The sequence below is a fragment of the Lonchura striata genome, chromosome 3 (genome assembly GCF_050655825.1).
Source record: "Lonchura striata isolate lonStrDom1 chromosome 3, ASM5065582v1, whole genome shotgun sequence".
NCBI lineage: Eukaryota > Metazoa > Chordata > Aves > Passeriformes > Estrildidae > Lonchura > Lonchura striata.
The window spans coordinates 418,451-441,891 of NC_140705.1; the positions used below are offsets into that span (position 1 = coordinate 418,451).

General features: G+C 42.3%; 2 protein-coding genes across 3 annotated transcripts in view; one reads left to right on the top strand and one right to left on the bottom strand.

Moving 5' to 3' along the window:
- GPN1 (GPN-loop GTPase 1) lies at positions 1-14,861 on the bottom strand. The gene is made up of 14 exons (XM_021545155.3): positions 13,986-14,861; positions 13,755-13,848; positions 12,982-13,021; positions 11,694-11,760; positions 10,958-10,995; positions 10,353-10,431; positions 10,158-10,252; positions 8,455-8,500; positions 6,312-6,458; positions 4,300-4,382; positions 3,808-3,847; positions 3,027-3,117; positions 2,462-2,569; positions 1-1,892 (listed from the first exon to the last, which is right to left on the bottom strand). Exons 1-14 carry the CDS (start codon positions 14,844-14,846, stop codon positions 1,801-1,803), a joined length of 1,881 nt encoding a protein of 626 aa, XP_021400830.2. The 5' UTR covers positions 14,847-14,861; the 3' UTR covers positions 1-1,800.
- Positions 14,215-23,441, top strand: part of ZNF512 (zinc finger protein 512) — an 18,375-nt gene continuing 9,148 nt past the window's right edge. For both annotated transcript variants that reach the window (XM_021545156.4, XM_021545158.4), the window contains exons 1-5: positions 14,215-14,354; positions 16,836-16,894; positions 18,134-18,342; positions 20,059-20,148; positions 22,239-22,322. In XM_021545156.4, the coding sequence (XP_021400831.1) occupies positions 14,328-14,354; positions 16,836-16,894; positions 18,134-18,342; positions 20,059-20,148; positions 22,239-22,322 (469 nt within the window). In that variant the 5' untranslated portion in view covers positions 14,215-14,327. The remainder of the gene's footprint in view (positions 14,355-16,835; positions 16,895-18,133; positions 18,343-20,058; positions 20,149-22,238; positions 22,323-23,441) is intronic.

Consider the following 23,441-nt stretch of genomic DNA (forward strand, 5'->3'; position numbering starts at 1 on the left):
TTTGAGAAATGAAATAAAGAAATTTAATTGGTATTGTAAAATTGTCTGTATGATACCAAAATGACAAATTGAAACAATAGTTAAAAGAATCCAAGGGAAATACAAAAAAGGGAAGAAAATTTAAAATTGACATTACTAAAAAACCCAGAGATGATCATATCCCAGGAGCCAGATTTTGGAATGTTTTAATGGAATTGTCTGAGTAGCTCTTACTTCTTATATTTACATAATCTGTTTATGGCATGTCCAGCTTGTGCTTCAATTTAGTGCCACTCTGCGTCCTCAGTCTGCAGGGAAATGAGTATTTTGGGAAGTTCTTACCACTCTATTTAGTGCTATAAAGGTTAGGATGATTTTCTGGTCGCAGGCTGTCTGTCCAGACCTGTTTCCTTCCCTCTCCCTGTCCGACTGTCCCTCAGCAAGGCTGAGGTGAGACTAGGATCTATAAAATGTGACTCACTGTCCTCCTGAGGTTGAAGCTGTCTGCTATAAATTCTGATGGAGTGTGAGGTGCTCAAGACTGAAAACCCCTTCTTTTCTCCTGAATCCCAGGACACTGTGCCCATAAGAAGCTCCTCTCTTTGTGGCACCTTAGGGATCCTCCCCCAGGCAGCAGGCAGAGAAACTTAAGGGTCAGCATGGGGACTGTCAGGACTCATTGAGCACAGCTGGAGGTGTTGGGACGAGGTCTACAGTCACAGCTTAGGTCAGCATGGCTCCTTGTGAACATTCCCATATAACCATACACAGAACTCCACCACAGACATAGTGCTGTAAAATCTTGGTGGCCACAGTTTGGAACTCGGTGAAATTGAAGTAAAGTTGAAGGGTTTATCCACTAAGAGAACTAGTGATTTATAAATTAAAGCAGAGTAGTATTCCACACTAACAATTTGGGATTGGCGCTAGCTAACCTGTGCCAAACTTCCACTTGGAAGACCTACCCAGTGAGGCCACCCCTTTCTGTGGAGGAGAAAAACCCAAAGGTTCAGGGTCCAGACTGCTAAACTGCAAGTGAACATCTGTGTCTGTGGTGCCTACCACGAAAATAAGTATTAGCCAGTCTCTAAGTGCTTGTCTGTATTCCAGGTAAACACTCATCTATGGAAATGCTTCTGCTTTAAGTAACCTAGGGATATATGCAGCCAGTATATAACCATGTGCATTTCTGTTCTCAGCCAAATCAAGCTAGAGACTTTTTATTACTTTCCCTCTTGGGAACTTTCTTTGCTCAGCATTTTCCTGGAAGGCATCTGTACCATGTCTGTACAATGTAATTAAGATGCATTTGCTGCACATCCATACAGATGGGTTGCAAGTACAGGGAAAATTCTCACTTTAGAATAGTGCTTAAAATGAAATTTCCTTCCATTATTATCACACATTTGTTAGTACATAAAATATATTTAATACAAACCAAACCATCAAAGTAGATTGATAAAGTTCAGTACAACATCACTTGTGCCCTGGCTGCACACGCAAACAAACATGTTTCTGGGAACCAGTTAGTGCTGCAGATACTAACACTGCTCAAACTCTAAGCACTCAACAGATAGATCTGAAGAATCTGGAGGAAAAGAAACTGCTATCTGATTCCCTCAGCTTCAGGAAGCCACAGCAGCAGATGGTGAACTGTGCAGCCAGTTGGCTCCAAGATCTTTAACTCATATGACTGACAGTTTCTCAGGAAGAGAAATAAAAATCTATCAGAGGAAGCAGTTCCCAAATAAAAGTCTTCACACATGGTTTCTTGCAAGTTTCTTTATGCTGTTCCTTCCAAACGTTCTGTTTGTGAAGGTCTCATTCATTCAGGTTGCTTTTTCTCTGGCATTTCATCCGCACATCTTGCATGAAGTTTCTGAAGGCTGGTTCTTCATGACTCTCCTCAGTCACTGGGGGAAGAAACAACAGTTCAGCACTATTCTACCTCTGTTACTGACAAAAGCTAGAGTCAGGATAGTCAGAACAGCATAACATTACAGGGCAAAGCAAAGAAGTGATCTGAAACACCAATGGAACAGGAAAAGAATGAAGATTAAGTCTGTGAGCTATAGAAGAAAAAAATCACTCTCTAAGAACTTAGAAGATTGCTTTAAGACCATAGTCACAGCAAAAGCCACAGCCAGGGGCAGAAACTGTAAGGTCAAAGAGATGATAAAACAGCTGGGCATCAATCAGGTTCAGAGGTCACTGCGTGCTCAAGCCTAACGAGTTCCCTGCTTTATATGCGTAATACACCTATGAATTACTTGTATAGAAAACTTACAATTGAACTCTCACAGAGGTTGGAGAGTGATAGCACTGACCAAACATTGCAGCTGGGCTTCTGCTATGGATTCTGACACATGTATTTAGGTGACTGTTTGCTTGTTTTCTAGGCTCTCTTTACAGTCCACACAGGTAATGAAATACAGAGGGGATTTCCTAACTAGATGGGTGGTTTCAGGCCTCATTCCCTTACCTTCATGGTCAATGTCATCAGTATCACTCTCTCTCTCTTCCTCTTCATTGAGAGTTCCTCGTGTAAGGATTAGCTCAGAGGGACCCATTGCAGAAGCATCATCAAGTCCTTGAAGGGAAAGAAATAGCTGTACACAAACCAGCTTGCTAAAGGTAAGGTATTGTTAACACTGTCAACTTTTATCTGCACACAAACACAACAATTAACACCTGCTCTGAAAGGACAGAAGAGGATCCCAAAGATACAAGACAGACTTTTATCAGCACATACCTCTAAGGAACAGTGCAGCCAACAGCACAGCTCTCCTATATCCTAATATGTTTCACCTTTTCTAAAGTACCTCATTATTTTTACTATGACTGCTGCTTTAGCTGCACAGCAGGGCTTCCTGCACGTCTGTGACAGACAGAGGAAGAGCTAAGTGTGGTCAATCCCACAGGAACTAAAGCCCCACTCCTCTAACATGGAGCTGTTTTCACACTTTGCTGTGGGAACAGAGAAGCAGTTCTCAACACAAACTCTTCAGAAAACTTTTGCAGTGAATTTGATCTTCCTGGTGAGATACCTGCCAGTGTGCTGCCCTGCACACACACACTGCCCATGTCCTTCCACAAGTGTTCCAGCTGCTCTCTCTTCTGTTTCTCTTGAGCTTCCTCCTGTAGATAGTTATATGTGGATTCTGAGAACATTTTAAGTATCAGTAAAAAGTAACCTCACCCAAACCCAACAGTCTGTCCCCCAGCCAGAGTGCAAGTCACTCAGCAGATCTCTGGGTAACTAAGGTTACACAGAACTTTGGACCAAACACAGACAGCAACCTCCGGCAGACTTCTAGAACATTTTCAGAAGCATCAGGAAGCCAAACTCAGTGCCTGCAGAGAACTGTCTTTTGGACAGCCAGGACTCAAGGTGAGCAGAGCTACTGATTTTGGTACTGCAAATGAGTCTCTGTTACTGTTTAAGTCAAACCAGTATACTTCACTGGTACAGGAAGATACAAAGATACCTTTGACAAAACACTCGAGAATTTATTTTCAAGAAATCTCTATCCTTCTGAATGAAAGATACAAAACTATTTCCAACCATTTTCTCACAATTAGCTGAAATGCTAGCACTAATGCAGCAAACAATATATGTTTCATAAAACATCTTTATTCTTGTAATGATATGCTCCACTACATCTAGGGAAAAAAAACAGATAGCAGACTTCTTCAGGACAGGAGTTTTCCCACACTGAGTGTGACTAGTAAATAAAATGTTAGACCCTCTCAACATAAAGGCAATTGTGTGCATAAAAGCAACCTCAAGATACACTATCCACGTGTACAACAGCCAAAACCACTTACTAGTGTTTTTCTCAGGCGTTCATATTCTGGACGATACTCTCTGAAAAGATAAGAGTGCATTCGGTCTGAATCAACACATGATTTATATTAAGTAAGGATCATCTCAGAGGCTTCCTTCTACCCCACAAAAAGTTTTCTTAAGGCTTTCATGTTTTACCCAGATTTGGATTCTGAAACCAATGGATGCAAAATAAGTGAACATACTTAATTGAAACAGCAAGAGTTCAGACCTTGACTGCTGTACAGAATTACAGAAAAAAATATTCCTTCACATAGGTAATGGCACAGATAGTTTTCGCTTTTTCACTGAACAACAAACACAAAAATTCACCTCTGAATAATTCCCTTACACTGCCACCTTTTATGCTGATGCTTGAAGTTTATTAGAAACCCTAAACTATCTTGGCTAAGGAAGGTGTAGAATCCCTCAAATCAAAGGAGTTACAAATCTGTACTTTCAGGAAGTGTTCACTGGGCTGACTGTCGTCTTACCTCTCATATTCATCTACAGCTTTAGAAAGCTGGATAAAAAACTCATCCAGTCCTGTGCCGAGCACTGCAGAAACACCAACCACCTGCAAAACAAACCACACACTACAACTGCAGAGTAACTGAACCAGTCTCTAACAAAAAACCAAAAAAACTAACAAATAATTACTAGTCTAAACCTAATGACAGCACAGTGGCACAAGAATGTGCAATACCACTTCTGCTTGTATCCATCCTGCTTTCAAACTCTTTGTCCACTTGGTGTTCATATTTGTTACCCCTGTCTTTTGGGTGCTGCTGGTTTTCTGTTTGGTGAGTTGTAGTATTTTCAGGGGGTGTTTCTTCTGGGAAGGGGGTTTGGTTTATTTAAAGAGTTCACCATTTCAAGAGAAAGTCAGGTCTTTCTGTCACTTACTTGTTTACGGTTAATAATCCAATCTGCACCTAGGGTTATAAGTAGTTAGTATGTATGTGTACTAGAATTAGACAGCAAAATATACAACAACTGACCTTCTCGCTCTGAAATTACATCTAATACTTTGTATTTAGCCACATCACACTTGGCCATGCAGTCCAACCCCAGAACAGCAGGTGGTGGACAATTCAATCAGTTACTGCAGCAATACATTCAACATGCACAGCTCCTTCCTAACTTGGACTTGTCTATCATTACACCTCTGGCCATTTGTTCTGTCTCTGTTAAATCAATTACCTACAAATACTTCATCTTCTAACAAAAATTCTTCCTCTTTTTTGAAAGCAAGACAGTCTCAACTACTCACTAACGAATGGAAGACTTTTTGCAATACAGCCTTGCACTTGGTCATTAATACAGCAAACATGAGACAGCTCTCCAAAGGATTTTAAGTACTACTATATGCTGACATACATTTATACTTTCTCTGCATTGAAGTACAAGTTGCAGTCTATGCTACAATCATCACATGACCTGCTCTCCAGTCCAGTATTCTGACATGCACAGAAATATGACCTAATTAACAAATAAAAAACAGGAAGTACTTTAGTTCTGTACATGGCACCACTACAATCCCTTCTGAAATTCTGTATATTGTTCCACATAGAACACATACATTACATCTATCTGAATGGAATCACTTATTTTCATTATCTTTCTTTTAATACCCATAAAGCCAAAAAAGCTTGCTTTTTCTTTAGTAAAAGGTAACGACAAACACAATTAGCTGAAACCTTTTGCACAGACTATGGGAACAGTGACAGCCTCCGATGCACAGGTTTTCCTGAGGAACTGGATTACTTTGTCTTCTCTAAACCTGGTTAAATGAGAAAAAACCCCAACTTCTTCTTGCCCAAGCAAATATGAGGCGGTGAGGGGGAGAGGGTGTTTGTTTGGGTTTGAGATTCTTTCCATTCTTCCTGTGTACTAAATTGCATAACTGCACTAGACACTTTCTGAAAATTACCTCAGACAGAAAATGCTGCCTCTCACCAGCCTATCTTCACTTTCTTCTCATGATTAATCACAATATTGAATTATTCAGGGCTGCCATTCAGCGTGACAAGTTACTGAAGTTACTGTGTTCAAATTAGCAAATCCTCAACATGGCTCATCAACAGACTACAGTCCAAAAGGGCAGTGCAAAGACCCTTTACAGAAGGACAGAATGGTTAGGATTGGGTGATACCTCTGGAGATCATCTAGTCCAACTTCTCTGCCCAAAAACCAGAATTAACTAGAACAGGTTGCTCACGACTTGGTCTGTCTCCAAGAGTGGAGACTTCAGAATTTCTCTGGACCATCTGTTCCAGTGCTCAATCAATAAAAATGAAGTATTTTTTTTCCTCTTCTGCTTAAACATAGTTTCCTGTATTTCACTTTGTGTCTATTGCCTCCTTTCCTTTCCCTGAGCACCAGTGAATAGTCTGCCTTTTGCCTTCCTTACATTTTACTCCCACCCTAAATCAAAAACATTACTCTTGAGATTTGTCTTCTCCAGGCTTTCGTGAGAGGTAATAAACAAAAACAAGATTCTTACCTTCAGTGAACTGTAAAATTCATCCAACACTAAACTCATGGAACGAGTCAGGTTACTGACATAGGAGGTCTCTTGATTCAGGGCATCCTGAAAAGTCTCAAAGTCCTGCATCCATTCCACTGCGAAACTGTGGTCGATTATGTCAGTCTGGAAGGAGAAGGGAAAATATTCAATAGTAATAATCTTAGCCATAGGCTGTTAAGTGGAAAAATAAAAAAAAAAAAAACAACAGTGTTAAGCTTATTTTCAAAATGTAAATATTGTCAAAATACTCAGCCCTGGTCTGAAGTTTTGCAAGTTCTGTTTTTATCAAATCAACTACACGAATACCTGGAAAGAAGACAAGCAACTGCTCAGGTTTAAGAAGGCACTGACTGTTTAAAGGAACAATCACAGTTCTAAAGCCTTCTACAACTTACTGCAAAGGAGCATTCAAACACTGCACACTGTACAATAAAGTTTACAGTGTAAATAGCAGATTGTATGATTGAGGCCAGGCAAGAGCAGCCCCCACTGAAATCCTAAGCTTTCCTGACTGCCTGGGAGCTGGGGGAGCAGGTGCCACTTCCACGCTGGGCAGCAGCCCAAGGATGGGGTCTCTGTAAGCATCAGTTGTGCTCTGACCCAAGGGGGTTCCAACCCAAACTCAGTGCACGACAATGGACACAAACAGGTGAGATGGTTCCACAATTTTACATCAATTCATATGCAAACAGTCTATTCAAAAGTTTCATCAGCACCAAACCAGATGCATCATCAACATCTTACCACAGGCATATCCACTCTCAGCACAATATGAGGTGCCTAAAACTCCGATAGGTTTCATTTCCCTGCACCAATGGGAAGGAGAAAGATGAAGTGTTGCCTAGCACTACTCACAAGATTTGGGACAGAACTGAATACACCAAGGCCCAAAGCCTGAGCACTTAAAATTCTATAAATAAAATAAAATCAGCTCTACAAATTGCTTTTTTTCCCCTCTGCAAATCTTATAATTCTAAAATCTGTCATTGCACATCTATAAGCTGCCCAGTATTCTTCCATTCTTATCAAGAGTCAATTTTAAAAAATTAAATTTCATTACATCTTGCTAAAAATTCTTAAAATGCTGTTGCCTTTACTATTTAGCAAAGGCAAACATTAAATTGAGGTTTGAAGTTACGGATCCTAAGCATCAGGCCTACCTTTCCTGATTCTCAAGTCCCACTTTCAGTCTTTCAAAAGGTTTATTTTCTTAAGAGAGAATAATTTTCCTATATTGTGCCTTTTTATATTGAAAAAAAACCCCAAAAACTAAGTAGCTTATTCAAAAATTACTGTCTAGAGTTAGAGAAAAAACAGTATACAAAACCTTGCTCAGTAAGCAAGCAGGTCTCAAAACAGGGTTTGGGTCACTGGGCAGACAGGTGGAGCTGGGGCACAGCAGACACTAACACTAAAAGGGCACAGTAAAGGCATGGCCTGTGGGAAATGTGTGTGTGTGTGTGTGTGTTTGTACAGACAGCCTGCTGTGCTGGGGATACAAATGATGTCTGTGGGCAGCAGCATTCACACCAAAAATCTAATGGGATTCTTTCAATATCTGAAATTATTATGTTTGAAGAGACAGCCCTTAAAAGCACTCCTTCAAGACTGCGAGTGCGTTACATGGCAGTGGATGTGTATCTCTAGACTACAGTCTGCCTCCCAGCAAACACTGGATCAAACACCTTCTGCTGAGTTTTGCCTGGTACAGTAGGCTGGACTCCTTCCTGGAAACATGCAGGTGTTACTCCACTGCCACTGTGGGTCATTAGCCTGCTGCTGGGTAGAAACAGTAACAAAGACAAATGCCATGTGGAAACAGAGCGTGTAAAAGCAGACTCCCCAGTGTCCTCCCTCTTACCTTACAGGGTTAAGTGTCCCTAGAGCCCAGGTTTAAGGTCCCAAACGTGCTTCATAGTGCTGGTGTCCTCTTTTGAGTGCAACTGCCCATCCCTGGTTATGCTTGTGCCCTTTTTAGATTTGTTTGTCAGCCTGCAGCTTCCTCCCAGTCACTCTTTCCTAGCAAAACCCATTATTGTGATAAAACAAAGACACCACAGCAAAGAAGCTGAGCAGAACAATGTCCCACTAGGAAATGGAAATCAGAGCTTTGACTTACTTTGTTCATAACTACAATGAAAGGTAGCTTTGTCTTGTACAGGATACTGGGCAGGGAGACACAAAATGAAAGTTTAACATTAATTTAAAACTCACTGGACTAGAAAGCATGTTAAGCATAAGGCAGACAAGACTTGTGCAAAACTGAATACATTTGACATCAAAAGAAAATTATTTTCCTCTGCAGCAATCAAAATGTAATTTTCACCCAAGTCCAGCTTACAACAGTTGAACAAAATAGGCTTCCCCAAGATTTAAACACAAATCTGTGAGGCAGAAAATCTCTGACACATTCAGTTGATTTTGATTACCATTTTCTATGATTCTCAGATCCCAGTTTTTAACTACCTTTGCATTTTGCATTTGACTCAGACCTCAGGTTCTAAGAGATCATGAACTGAGCAATGAATTCAAATAACACAGAACATCTATAAAGAAAATCTACCTCAACACAAGAGCTCACACACTCATTTCACTGTATATGTGCTACCACCTTTTACTCAAACTAATGGCAGAAAATGCAGCATGCAGTAAGACATATTTTGCACACTATTACAGTGATACAGCTTCTGACCTTGACACAAGGATTGCAAAGATTTTTGAAAACCTTTTACCAACATTTATCAAGAATTATGACAGCTCTAGCTATGCTGATCATTCTATAGGTATTTAATCCCTAATTCAACATGAAAGAAAAGAGATAAATTCATGTATGAGGAAGAATACAATAAATCAAGAACTTCTTGCTATGCTGAACCCAAAACAAATCTTGAAAAATCTCTTGAAGTCTCAATAACATTGAAAAACAGAATAAGAAACTATGTGTTTACAAGAAGGAACTTAAACTAGACTATCTTGATACATCATAGATAAATGTGTTTATAAGCAACAGGCAATGTTAAATCTGTTGCAACCAGCATTCACCACACCAAGGTCTCACGGATTATTTAATGCTTTCAGTGGGAGTTTTGAACCAATGACCTCCCTATGTCTATTGACACCTAATTTATTCTGCTTTTTCAATAAGAAAATCACTAAGAGAATAACCAAGCCAGTAGATGAAGTAGATATGAGACATTCTGGGCTGCACCAAGAGCAGCATGGGCAGCAGGGTGAGGAAGGTGAATTTCCCTTTCCACTCTGTTCTCATCCCACCTGGAGCACTGCATCCAACTCTGGAAACCACGGTACAAGAAAGACTTGGAGCGGTAAAGCGGGCCCACAGACCCATGTAAACCATTAGAGCATTCTCCTATGGAGACATGACAGTGAGTTGGGATTGTTCAGCCTGGAAAAGGCTTCAGGGAAGCTTTATTGCAGCTTTTCAGTATACAAAGAAGTTTCTAAGAAAAATGGAGAGTGACTTTTTACCACGGTTTCTAGTGACAGGACAAGGGATAATGGTTTTAAGTTTTTTAAGTTGAAAGGGACATGCTGTCAATTTTTTTCATTATGACAGCAGAGAGATATTGAAGCACACTGCACAGGTAAGCTGTGGCTCCCCATCCCTGGAAGTGTCCAAGGCCAGGTTGGATGGACCAACGTGGTCTAGTGGAAGGTGTCCCTGTCCACAGAGAAGAGCATGGACTAAACAGCCTTTAAAGGTCCCTTTAGACCCAAACTATTCCATGATTCCCCTCAAAAGTAACTATCAAAGAGACACAGTAATTGAAGCAGATGGGCTGCATATACAGCCTTTCTTACCTGCAGGCATAGAGCATGTTGGACATAAAAGTGATAGGGTTAGTACTGCGAGAGGTGTCCATCACATAGACAACAACCGAAGGGAAAGAGGAGGCCTGGGAACACCAAGTCAGAGACAGTTTGATAAGAAACTCACTGCTCAACAGCCAGGTCATTCACACAGCTTCACTGTCCAGTCATGCCAAAAGCACTTACCAAGGCCTCAGTTATGATGGTTCCTGATGCTGACCAAGTAAATACCTCAATTTGCCCTGGTGTGTCAATAATAACATACCTGGTAAGAAGTTAACCCCAAACAACAATTAGGAAAAATTAGTTAAGCACAAGGTCCTGTTCTGACTAGATTATTGCCAACATACAATGGCAAATGACATGATTATTCTATAATAGATGAGAAAAGCTTCTCCCAAACACTAATGAGATTTATGGGCATGCCTGAAAATCTCCTGTGTGAATTTTGTAACTAAGAAGCATGTACTCTCATGAGTTGAAGGCATCAATTTGACAGATAGTTAGTAGTGCAAAATCTTCAGAAAAAGAATTAATTGCTGCCTGTTTGAACAATGTGTGAGAGAAAATGATAGTCTAATGGAAGACAAGAAAAGCAGGACTATAATAAGCAGGCTTTATTTTTATGTACGTAAAGAAAATCTCGTTTATCCATTCTATGCCCTTTTCCACATAAAATTTATACCAAGCCTGAAAAAAAACAGCTAGAAAACATTCAGAGAAGGTTTTTACAAATTTGCAGTTTTCCCACAGTGATCCCAGAAAAGCACAACTCAGTAGAATGTACTCACTTGGATGCATTTTGTCTTTTTTCAATGAACTTCATCACCTGTTTGAAAAAGCAGAGGTATATTTTGTATTTAGGCTCACAACAGGAAACTTTGATCTTCATTTCATAGCAGAAACTACGTTAACTTGCACAGCTGCAGGTGAATATCAAAAGGTTAAATCCTTTATGCTTTTCAGAATGTGCAAATGTCCTACTAAGGAGGGGTGAAAAATGCTCAGACCTGGCATAGGTCAAAGACAATCTTGATTTTGTGTGTGTTCTAGTACCTGGCTAAAGAAATTAGTACCTGAGGAAAGTCAGATCATTTCAATACCTGACATCAGTCTCCACCCCAGAGCTGATTTAGTGCTATGATTTAGGAGGGCTGTCAATTATCAAATAGCCACAGGAAAATTTAATGGGTTTCCAGAAGTGAGCTTCCCTACTCCTACACCAGAGCATCCACATGAAAGATTTTATAGGAAACACGCTGCAACAACAGTCCTGTACAAAGACGGAAGGATGTTCCGGACCTGTGGCTTCTTCATTTTACTTTAAAACAAGCTGAAAGCCTGAAATCCCTCATATGAAAGCTAATGTGCTCTGGCAGCATTGTAGAATATGTAGTTCTGCATGGAGTATAACTCCCCAGAAATACGAGATGGCTAACCAAACACAGTGCCCCCTGAGACTGGACACACACCAAACCCCTGTCTCCAGCACACATGCTGGGACAGCACACAGAAACCACCTCGTACCTGGTCAAATCTTGTAGCAAAGAGATTGAGAGAGGTCACTATTCCGCCGTTTGGGCCCAGCCCATATCTGATGCTTCATTTAGGAAAGCAAATGGTTACGCAGACCCCAGAGGTCATCTTTGTCAGCTCTGACTACAGATGCACTCTGGATATCTTGAGATCAAGGGACAACAGCCGCGATACACGATTAATACACGTCTATAAAGTCATTCAGCAGGCTAACAAATCCACTCTTACCCAAACACATGCAATTGGCAGAAGGAAGAGGGGCTACGTGGCTTCTTCTTGCTATTTGTGCTTTAACTGCACAAGAACCAGCACTGACTCATAACACACAGTTTTCTCTATCACCACTCTCAATATCCAAACATCCTCCTCAAGCTCTTATTAACAAGGCACAGACACTCCAGTAATGGCTAACATATGCAGTGAAGCAAATAATGCACTTACATATTAATTTGAAACTTATATTTAGGATTTTCTGCTGGTAACCCCAAATCAAACAACAGCCAAAATCAAGAATCCCCCATCACCTTTATTCTTGTCTAAAATATTAAATTTAAGAGTCATACTTGCAAGTTAAAACCAAAGACTATGTATTGCCTCATCTGCACAAGCTATTACATAAGCGACCAAAGACCTCCACAGCCCTCAGGAAGTGCAGCCACTTTAGCATAATGTTACTGCACTACAGTCAGCAACACTGTGAGTGAGAGCAAACACTCCCATGTCTCTGAGATTCAGAGAGACAACAATGCTTTGATTATGGCCAAATGGAGAAATAGTTTGCTTCATCAGGCAAGTAGGAATTTTCATTCCTTGCCTAGAGGCAAGTAGGAATTTTCATTGTCATGGTTATGACAAATAAAATTAGACTAGATAAAACATGGGGAAAAGGCTGCCGGCTTAAAAAAAAAAAAAAAAAAAAAAAAGCAAAACAAAACCAACCAACCAAAACCAAAACAGAAAAACAAACAACCCCCTCCCTCAAAAAACCCACCATAAAAGACCAGAAAAAAAAAAAACTATTTATTGCTTGTAAAAATTTACTGTTAGGCAAAATCATTTTTAGCACAGGAGATCAGCTAAGTGCCAAATCTCGTAGAACACACATTCCTAATATCACATGCAAGAAATACACAATCAAAACCTCTTGATCTTCATGCAACACTCTGCATTGCTGCGATCCCACCCACTTCCTGCCCCTTCACCACAGTGTTCACGCAACAGATTATTTTCAAAAACTTAAAATTTCAAATATCATTATTCAGACAAAAAAAAAGGATACTGTTTCATGACTTCTTTGTACTTCACAGTGTCCCTGATATCTGGGGGAGAAAGGCATACAAACAGTTTTCTAACCCCCAGCTGGCCACCATTCAGCTAACAAAGCACATCTCCCAATCTGTCTTACTAGAGATCCAGCACTGGAACAGACACTCCAGTCATTCCTCTGACAGCAGTGAAACAACTTGTGAACCCACACTGTCTTTCTTATCCTTTGGAAAGGTTGGCTGCCATCCTTCACAGAGGGTAAGAGACAGGATTCTCACAAAACTAGGGACTGGTACGCTCTTTGGAACAGCTAAACCTAAATCTGTTCTAGTGCTAAAATGTTTTCTTTAAAATTCGTGTCTTTTAAAGTGCTTTAAAGCTCTTTGTTGATAGCATATTTGTATGGGGGGAACCAAATCAAATCTGCTAATCCTTTCATTACTGATAAAAAACAGCCTCCAGAACTCAAATACCACCAATCACATCAGAAGACATAAAAAGGTACAGATGCATTGGATGAATGGCTTTGGTTCTAAAAACAGTCATATTAACCACTATTTAAAGCAAATACCTATAACTTTAAAAAATAGTCCTTTTTTTATTAGAGCTTGGGCTCTTTTAAGGGAACACAAGCAGCCCAGCTTCTATTCTCTCACGTATTCGCTCCCGCGGAACACATGGAAAGCACACTCCGCGACCCGGCTGGGTCTCTGTTGAAGGCCCTGTTTCCTACTGCGGACCCCAGGCCGCTCCTTCGGCCCGGGCCCGCCGTCCCGTAGCACTTACCGATGTTGGCGGGGAAGGGCAGGCTGTGCACGGCAGGGTCCAGGTTGATCACGTACGGGGGGCAGCGCTGCCCGTGCAGGTGGGCGGCCAGGCGCTGCGGAGACACGGGAATGCGTCAGCCCCGCTGGACACAGGGAGCCCCAGGGGCACGGGCAGCCCCACTGGGCACGGGCAGCCCCGGGGGCAGCCGGCGACTCCCCACGGCCCCTCGCGACTCCCGCAGCCTCTCACCTGCACGAAGGTGGTTTTTCCGGAGCCGGCCATACCCAGCACTAGTACACACACCGGGGCAGCGGCCACGACCGTTCCTCCCGCCGCCGCTGCCATATTCCCAGAGCTCACTTGTCCTTCCGGGGCGGGGGGCGGCCGCAGCGCCGACGTGACACGCCCGGACCCGGTTGTGGCCCCGCTGCCGCCTGGGACGCTCCGCGGGCCCGCGCGGCCTTCTGGCGCTGCTCGACCCCGGGCGCGCCACGACAACCGCAGCGCGGCGGGGCTGGAGGGGCCGGCCGGGAGCGGCGGCCGGGACTGCGCGGGCGGGCGCGGCGCTGACGTGGCGGCGGCACCGGCACCATGCGGGGCGGTAGTGGCGGCGGCTCGGTGAGTGCTCGCAGTCTTTTCACCGATGCCACCGGCGGCTGCCCCGGAGAGTCTAGCTGGTCCGCGGTCATCGCGAGATGGGTTCCGACGTCGGGATCGCGGGAGCGAGCCGGCTTCCCCGGGCCGCCGGCGGGGCTGTGCGGCCTGGCCCGGCGCGGTGAGCGGCCCTGAGCGGGCGGCGAGCAGGCTCGCTTCGGGCTCCTGGGGAGCTGCGCGGGAACCGTCCCGCTCCGCCCGAAGGCCAGGCCGTCCCCCGAGGCCTCGGGCCTGGCCCGGTTCGGTTCGGCCCGGAGCCGGGCAGGACGCCTGAGCGGGGCGCTGCTGGCGCCGGGGTGCGCTTTGTCCGGGATGCTGTAGTTGTTGGTAGATGTGCGGGTAGGAACGGGAACGCGGGGCTGGAACAGGGAGTTCCCCACAGGATCCAGAGCCTCCCGCTCCTCGCGGGGACAGTCGGGCCCGCAGGATGCCCGGTGTCCCTGCTGGCATCTTCATCACTCCAGCTTCTGTACCAGCTCCTCATCTCAGGGGGCTTCGGTGCTGTGCTTCTGCACTGTCTTGCTGAGCTGGATGCTGTCTCTAGCCCGTGTTCCAGCTCCAGCAGCAGACGTGTTCCGTCTCATCAGAATGGGCCGCAGTCCACGGGCAGACAGAATTCACCACTCCCGATTTTTTCAGGCTCTGGGCTGCTGTTTGACTTCTTCTCACCTGTGCAAGGAAGGTGACTTTTCTGTTTTCCTTGTGTCCAGCCGTTGGGCATTCCTGCATACATTAGGTCTCTGTTTTTTAAGTAGGAAGTAAAGTGTATAAAGGAAAAAAAAACCACAGAACTTAAGCACCAGTTTCTGTAGATGTTTCCTTTATAATTGCTGTTATTAACTTCTCAGTAAGTAAAGCCTGACAGATCGTTTTCACTCTCCTTTTTTATTACAGATCCTTAACTACTACCAGAGTTTTTCATAGTAATCCTCACTCTTAACGCAAAATTTTTTAGTTATGAAAACCCCATGAATCTTGATACACACACCATGTTTGTAATTTCAGTTCTTCTAATTGTAGATTAAGCCAGTGAATTGCAGCAGACTCCACCTGCCTGTTTATTTGTTTTTACCATTGTAAACTCATAGCCCTGACTTTTTCTGGCTGCTTCTCAGTGAGGGTTCTACACATTTCTCATGTGGGGATTTCCCAGACAGTGCTGTTGACGCTACTGTTTGGGTGTAAATAGTGCAAACACAAACGTCCAATTACCTTCCTTCTTCCAAGGAGGCAAAATTTGATTGTGAATTCATTGATCAAGCAGTTGTGAATTTTCTCCTGCTGCTTCCCTAACATTTCCATAAGGAGACTCTGGGGCTGGAGGGTGTAGGCACAGTTTAATCATTCATATATTGGTATTAGTGCCCGCTGCTGAACTTCTTAACTAGTGCTTGGGATGTCTCTCACTGTTGATAGTGGGCATCACATTTTCCTATGAAGAAGATATGTAATTTAGTTATAATTTCTTCTTTCTTGTTTTCCTTTTTTGTATGTGTTTTTTTTGTTTTGTTTCATTGGATTTTTTTGTTTTTTCTTTTCAGGGTGTTTTGTTTTGTTTTGGTTCTTGTTAGGTTTTTTGTGGGTTTTTTTGGTTCTTCCAGTTTCTTAGCCAATTCCTGTTTATGGCAAAATACTACTTTTGTTCCCTACGTTGCACTTTTGTTATTCTTTATACTTCTGCTGGGCAGTGATTTTTATTTTCTAGTCTGTATAATTACTGTTTTTATCCTGAGTTTTCTAATGAAGAATGGCATTCATTCATTATTAGCATTTGGAAGATGGTGGTGGTAGGTGATTGTCCACACACTAGGAGCAACCTACAACAAATGAGTTATTCAACTGATTTATACACATACTTTTATGAAGATGTGTTAAATTGTCTCAATAGGAGCACAGCAAGTGATAAATGACAAAAAAAAATCTTTGTTAAGTAAGAAAAAGGATTCTGTGATGTGGATAAAGTGAACATCTGGGCAGCTCATGGGGTATGATAAAGCAAGATAAAAAGGAGGGCATGAAGGAGACTAGAGATAACGTTCTTGGCAGGGTAAATGGAAGAAATACTTCATTAAGGAAAACTAAATACTGTGTAAAAGCTAGCAAATTTGAATCTAAAATATTTGTCATCAGGTGATAAAGTATAGGCAGAAAACATATATGGGTGAATGTACTGGAGACAAAGAACACTCCATCACGTCCCATTGTAGGGTAAAGATTTTCTTTCATATGGGGAGTGTGGAGGAGCTCATCCCTGGTTTGATTCCAGTCCACTTCAGCTGTAGTTGGAAAGGTTAAGCACTTCTAGTTTCAGAAAGCAGTAATTTCGTTTTCAGAGGGTGGTGTATGCGCATCCTCAAAGTGCAGGTAATTATGCTTCACTGCATAGTAAAACATGCTAAAAGAAAACAAATGATGCTGCTAATGTGATTTTTTCTGCCTTGTTAGGACACCAGGACTGGACATCACAGACAACAGAAGCACAAGAAGTCCTTGGGAAATAAAAAGTATGTGAATGTTTCTTGTCTGGTTTGATTGAAGGCAAGAAAAAAAGCTGAGAATTTTCTGAATTTTAAGAGCTGCAACAATTTTAATTAATGTGTTGGGAGTCTCAGCTGACTTCACCTACTGCTTTGTAGGAAAAGTGCTTTTCTGACACTTCAGTGTGTATTAGCTTTCATTTCTTTTTTAAAAGGATTTTAGCATTGTGAAGATAAAATATTTTAAGTCCAAGACCAAATGGTGCTCTGAAATGTATGTAGTCTGGGTGTGATTGCAACTTACAGACTTCAATTTGAGAAATCTTCTCCCTGTACTTCTGCATGACCTGACCTGGTGCCATCAGTGTCCCCCCTTGTTAATTCCTGGATTGATGTATTAAAGGTGAGCTCCACAGCTCAGAGTATTGACAGAGTGGCCATCACAGTCATCACTTGAGTGATCTACTTAATTCAGTTGTTAATTGTAGTAGCAATGGGATACATAGCAAAATGTTTGTGTTCCCTTTCTTTCCTTTTTGAATAAATAGTATTTGCCCAGAGAATAGATACTCTGTGTTTCTTTGACACCTCATTCAGTTTGCTGTCATGTACAGGAATGTAGATGTCTAGGCATTTCACGGCCTGAGAGAAATACTTTGGAACAGGGAAGCAAAATTCCCTGTGATCTTTAGGAAAAAAATTCAGTGTTGCTAATTAGCCTGAAGTAATCTTAATGTAGAGTGATTTGTAGGATATATTGGAAGGTTGTCTTCATTGCTGAAAGCTTTGCTAGTTAAAATTCTTACTGGCATGCAATCTTTAATTGTGTAGCACCAGCCCTGATTCTGGGAGTAGAGACTGAAGGAGATTTGCCCTTTGTGGGATGGAAAATGTCTCTTTTGTAATAATGAGCTGCAGAAATATTCTTATATTGCAAGAATAAATGCATATTTTTAAATTAAGATTCACTTGCTCCTGCTTCTAAAGTTGAAAGTTTTAGGTAGGAGGAATATTTTTTCCTGTTTCTCCTGTGATCTCACTAATTGTCATTATCAAAAAGATGTACTAGGAAACAGCACTGAGGACATTTTATCTTGCTGGCACTTTACAGTTCCCTAACCTCAGGTGATTCTGTGAACTGTGATATTTATTTTTATAATACTTGGGAAGATGAAAGGATGTTGTTTGTCAAGTTTATTGTGGTTGTGTGTATATACATCCGTATACAAGTATGCATCCATACACACAGGACTTGATGTTTTCCAGGTCTAAGCAACTTGAGGAGGTGGAAGCTGCTGTTGTAGGAGTGAACAGTGACTCTGAGGACACAGTCACCAATATTTCCTCTGCCTCCCCAAAGAGCCCAGTGAATGGGAGTGCAGAGCCCAGGAGCAAGCGGACCATTCGCAGGCCTGCTTACTGGTTGGAAATGAGAGGAATGAAAAACAGTGTGAACAAATCTTCAGAAAAAAAAGGTATTTATCACTGCTGGTCCAAGGCAAAACTGATTTTCTCTCTGGTTCTTCAGTGAGAGATTAGTTTTGCTCATGAAAGACATGCTGCAACTTAGCCAAAAATTACAAGCTTGCTAGTGCTGCTCATGTATTAGAAGAGATTAACTTTTGCCACTGCACAAATACGGGTACAGTTCTCTGACATTATACAGTTGCTTTTGAGTCACTTGTCTATTAAAATAATCATTCTGTGCCTCAACTCAGTTCTATCTGTAGAAGAGGTAAGAGTTACACCAATCATATCAGAAATAAGCTTCAAGAGCTTTAAATATAGAACTGTCAACACTAAAGATGTGGCAAAGGGGACCATTCAGTAGTATTTGGGATTAGATACAGCTTTTGTGGTTGGTATATATTTTTTTTTAAGGATGTCTTTATTTTCTCACATTTGTCAGTTATAATTTTATGATTTGGTTTGGGTCTTAGGTTGTTGCAGGAGCATTCAGATTTCCTGGCCTAGGAGCTGTTTTCCAAACTTCTTGCATGTCAGAGAGTCAAAATTTCAATAATCTTTAATGCACTTTCTTCTGACCTCTAAGTCAGTATCCATATTCCATTCTACTGGGGGAAGAGGCAAATTTGGTAGCTTGATAGAAGTGAGATTGCTGTAGCTGCACAGTCCCAGGTGCAGTCACTAGCCAGACTGAGTGACTATTCCTGTAGGAACAAACACAGACCTACCACATACATGAACAGGAGCCACATGCACACAAACAGCACCAACAGCCTCTACCTTTATACACTCAATCTGCTCAGTGCCTGACCTTTGGATCCCAGTCTCCTCAGTTGCTGGGCCATGGATACGCTGGCCCTTGAGGCCTGCAGAGCCATGCCAGGAGCATCGGTGAAGACCTCCTTACAGACAGGCTCATACTCAGACCCTGCTTGGTGTCAGACATAACAAGATTTCTTCACTGACCAGTCACCTATTTACAGGCAGGTGTTTTTTGCTATCCTCTTACACCTCTATTTTCCCACACTTGATCACCCCCAAATTGAGTAATTCTGTCCCTTTTCCTCCCTTTGATACCACTCTTGATTATCCTGGTCTTGTGTAATCCTGAATTTTTCTCCACTCCGATCCTAGGCGCTACATAACACTAGGCAGTAACACTACTCTTTTCCTTCTCACTGTTCCCCCCTCCCAAAGGGGGCTTCAGAGAGGGGTTCCCACAGACTTGTGGGTGTCCTGGGACAGACCCAGGAGGAAGCTGTCTGTTTTTTAAAGTCTATAATTGGTGTTCCCTGCCTACCATTGTGCTTCTGTGCTCATCTGTATTCATGGAGACAAGACTTTGATAGGCTTGGAAATATTCAGGGCAGGCATGATATTATTTGAGTTTTTGTGTGCTCCTTTTTGTGTGAGTTGAGGTGAGTTTTTTATCACATAATCTAGTGCTTTCTGTCTCTTTTCCTGAGGATTATTTTTCCAGGCCATGCTGTGGCACCGTTTCTGACATACCTGCTGTATCACAGGATTGTGGGCCATGGGGTGTCTAAATGTTGCTGCGTGAGAAGGCTGTGTCCAGTTCACTGGTATCCAGGTGCCTCACAAGAGCTAATTTTTTTTTTTTTTAAACTGAGTATCGAATACAAGGATAAGATGAGGCAGTAGACCTCAAAGCTGTTATCCAGACTGAATACTGAGATTGAAGCATATCTGTTTTTACTTATCAGGAGAAGTACTGTTGAAAGGCAAGAGGAAATCTGAGCAAAGGGAAGGCAAAGATGTTAAAGACTCTCCCAAGAAGAAGCGAAAGATTTCAGGTAATACAAATAACTTCCCAATTACAAGCCTACAGGTACTTCAACTTGTCTGCCCAAATGACATCTTCTGGAGTCTTCAAACTCTTTCTGATTCTGAGTGTTTTGCTCTAGGAAGCTGTTGACTGGTGTCTGCTAAGTCAGTGGGAGATGATCTAATTTCAGTCTGTTTTAGAAGTCAATCAGTGATTAGGTGCAAAGGAAGGTGTACAAGTGGTGAGAGTAGGAGCAGGTGACACAGAAGTGTACATTTGCTGTCCAGTCTTGCAAGAACGAGGTTAGGAAAGCCAAAGTCAGCCTGGAGTTGAATCTGGAAAGGGATGTGAACAGCAACAAGAAAGCATTCTCCGAGTGCATGAACAGCAAAGGAAAGACCAGGGAAGGTGTCCTTTGTCACCAGCTCCCCTGCTCTGAGGAGCAGTGCACTCACACCTTCTCTGAGGGAAAGGGGCTCAGCCTGGAGAAAAGGAGGTTCAGGGGGATCTTGTGGCTCTGCACAACTCCCTGACAGGAGGGGACAGCCAGGGGGTTTCAGGCTCTGCTTCCATGAAAGTGACAGGACAAGGGGAAATGGCCTCAAATTGCACCAGGTTTAGGTGTGATACTGGGAGCAATTTTTTTCCCCAAAAGGGCTGTCCAGCCTTGGCACAGCTGCCCAGAGCAGTGGTGGAATCCCCATCCCTGGAGGGATTTGAAAGGCATGTGGATATATCACTTGGGAACATGGGTTAGCAGTGGCCTTCGTGGCGTGGAGGGAACTGTTGGACTTGATGATCTTGGAGGGCTTTTCCAACCTAAACAATTTATGATTTCAAGTCCCGTGGGGCCTGACGGGTTGCGCTGAGAGCTGGCTGATGTCATTGTGAGGCCCCTCTTGATTATCTCTGAAAGGTCATGGAGACTGGCAGAACTTCCTGGAGGCTGGAAGAGAGAAAATACCACTCGTATCTTCAAGGACAGAAAAAAGGAAGATCTGGGGAGCTACAGGCCATTCAACCTCACCTCAGTCCCTGGGGGACACTGATGGAGAGAATCATCCTGGAAGGCATTTCCAAACACATGAAGGACAAGATGGGGATTTTGAGTAGTTAACATGGGTTCATGCTTAAATCATCCTGATAGCCTTCTACAATGAGGTCACTAGCCTGGTGAAATAGGAGGTGGAAAAGATGGTTCTCAGAATGTACCTGTATTCAATTCTGACTATTGTTTCTGTCACCAAGGACTTGGAAGCATATAGACAGCACAAAGCTGAAAGTGACAGCAAGTGTACTGGAGAAAGGGCTAAAAGTGAAAGTGGTTGTGACAACAAAGAAACAATTTAAAAATAGAACAGAGAACAATGTAAAATTCAAGATGGTTAAGAAGAAGTTGTTTGGGAAGAAACACTGTCACAGCTGAAAAACAACGAGCAGCTTCCCAGGAGTCAGTGCTTCAGAAGAGGATTCAGGATCCATAGCAGATCAAAAGCTGACTGGGAACCAGCAGTGTCATGGTGGTTTTTTTTAAGAAGGCAGATGTTAGACTGAGAGCTTTGAGGAGGAATGTAGACTGTGAAGTAATTAGACATGTGAAGTAATTATTTTGCTCTAATGCAGGGTCACCATGGAGTGCTGTTTCCAGGAGTAGGCACTGCAGTTCAGGAAATGTGTGGGACAGCTGAAGAGGACAAGGAGATGAGAGCAAACAGCATAACCCATGCTGAAACAATAAGAGTATTTTAGTCTAAGGAAGACAGGAACGAGTAGAGCAATGAGACTCCTCATTTTGGTTGTCATCAGATGGACTCAGCCAAACTGTGCAGAGAGGATGTGTCAGTGTGAAGAGTTCCCATCCCCTGAGCTTTGAGTATGAACAACCATAGAACTTAAAAGTATTTGGGTGGGACTAATGCTTGCCACTATAAATAGATCTTGAAAGGGAGTAGGAAACATAATCTTGACATTGCTTTAAAAAAAAAAGCATTGAACATTTCTGAATAACTTTGAGACAGCAGACTAAATAGCAGCCTTCTAGCAAAAAAAATCTGCTTTTTATTGTAACAAAGCTAGCACAACTGAGTCTTCTGGCTTGTCTTGTTTGTGTTTTAACAGGGAAAAAACAGCAAACTGGGAAAAAACAAAATTCCAGAACGAAACGCCAAACTGTTCAGAAAGAGCCAGAAACCTATGATGCAGGTAAGAAGAGGCAGTAGCTCAGAATTGTTCATGAAGCAGATAAAAGATAAATATGATTCTGGGATTTGAATCTGAGAAACAGCTGTGCTTCTGGTGTTTCCATTCAGTAGTTCAATGTACTGTTGACAAGGAGGAGCTGGCTGCTGTCCTGGCACTGTGCAGAGTAGGAATAAAAGGACTGCACACTGCCTGAGTGTAGTTCCATGTGCTCTTGCTATTACATAATGTAACAGTGAAGGAGGAATCACTTTTTGAACTGAACAAAAGCCTGTTAAAATAGTTGCATCATTAAACTCATTAAAAACTCATTAAAATATTTATAGTTTTCACTCAGCAGAGTATGTTTTTAGGAAAATCTCCATAGCTGTTGCTGCGAGATCACCTTTTCGGGAAACCAGAGACCCAAGCAATCTGTCCTAGAAAAATAAAATTAGCCTTGGTTCAGCGAGTGGAATATCTTGGTATTTGTAAATCACAGCACTCATTAAACACCCCAGTTTTCTGCCAAGTGCTGTTTGATTCACAAACCTTTCCCCAGGAGAGGGATAGCCTGTGCCTGTTATTAGTGGAAAAAGAGGAGAGGCTGTGGATCTTGTTACGGTAAGAATTCAGGCAGATGGCTGCTAAACCACTTTCTTTCCAGAACTTATTTCAGTAATTTATAATTCTTGTGGATTATGCCAAATTTCTGTTTGGAATTTCATAAAGAGGCCAGAAGCTGAAAACCATGCCACACAGGGTGCTTTTCCCTGGCTGTTGAGTAACTTGCCCTGGTGGTCTGTGACTGCTTTTACTATGAATACACTTTGGCCAAAAGAAGAGTTTATTCAGCATGCTAAAGTAATTGTGTGACAGACATTAACAGAGAAAAAATGTCCACTGGTCAGGTAGAAGAGCACACCTTACAAGAGAATGTTAGATCAAAGGGTGTTTGTAAAATGCTCCTTGAAAGTGAGTGATCTGTGCCTTGTGACATTCCATAACTAAAGCCGTAAAGGAGCTGCATGTGTTGAAGTGCAGCTGGACACAAGTTTGGTAGCATGTGGCCTGCTTCTTTTTAGGGTTCACTGTGCACGTCTAAGGAAGAAAACAAAAAAATGATGTTGTGTTAGCACTTGT

Excerpts from the sequence above, each read along its gene's own strand:
- GPN1 (XM_021545155.3), bottom strand. The coding sequence starts at position 14,846 with ATGAAGATGCCAGCAGGGACACCGGGCATCCTGCGGGCCCGACTGTCC. Across the intron at positions 11,761-12,981 it reads TACAAAGAAGTCATGAAACA|ATATGGGCTGGGCCCAAACG; the intron begins GTATCCTTTTTT and ends ATGAAGCATCAG. Across the intron at positions 8,501-10,157 it reads AACATGCTCTATGCCTGCAG|TATCCTGTACAAGACAAAGC; the intron begins GTAAGAAAGGCT and ends CTCCCTGCCCAG.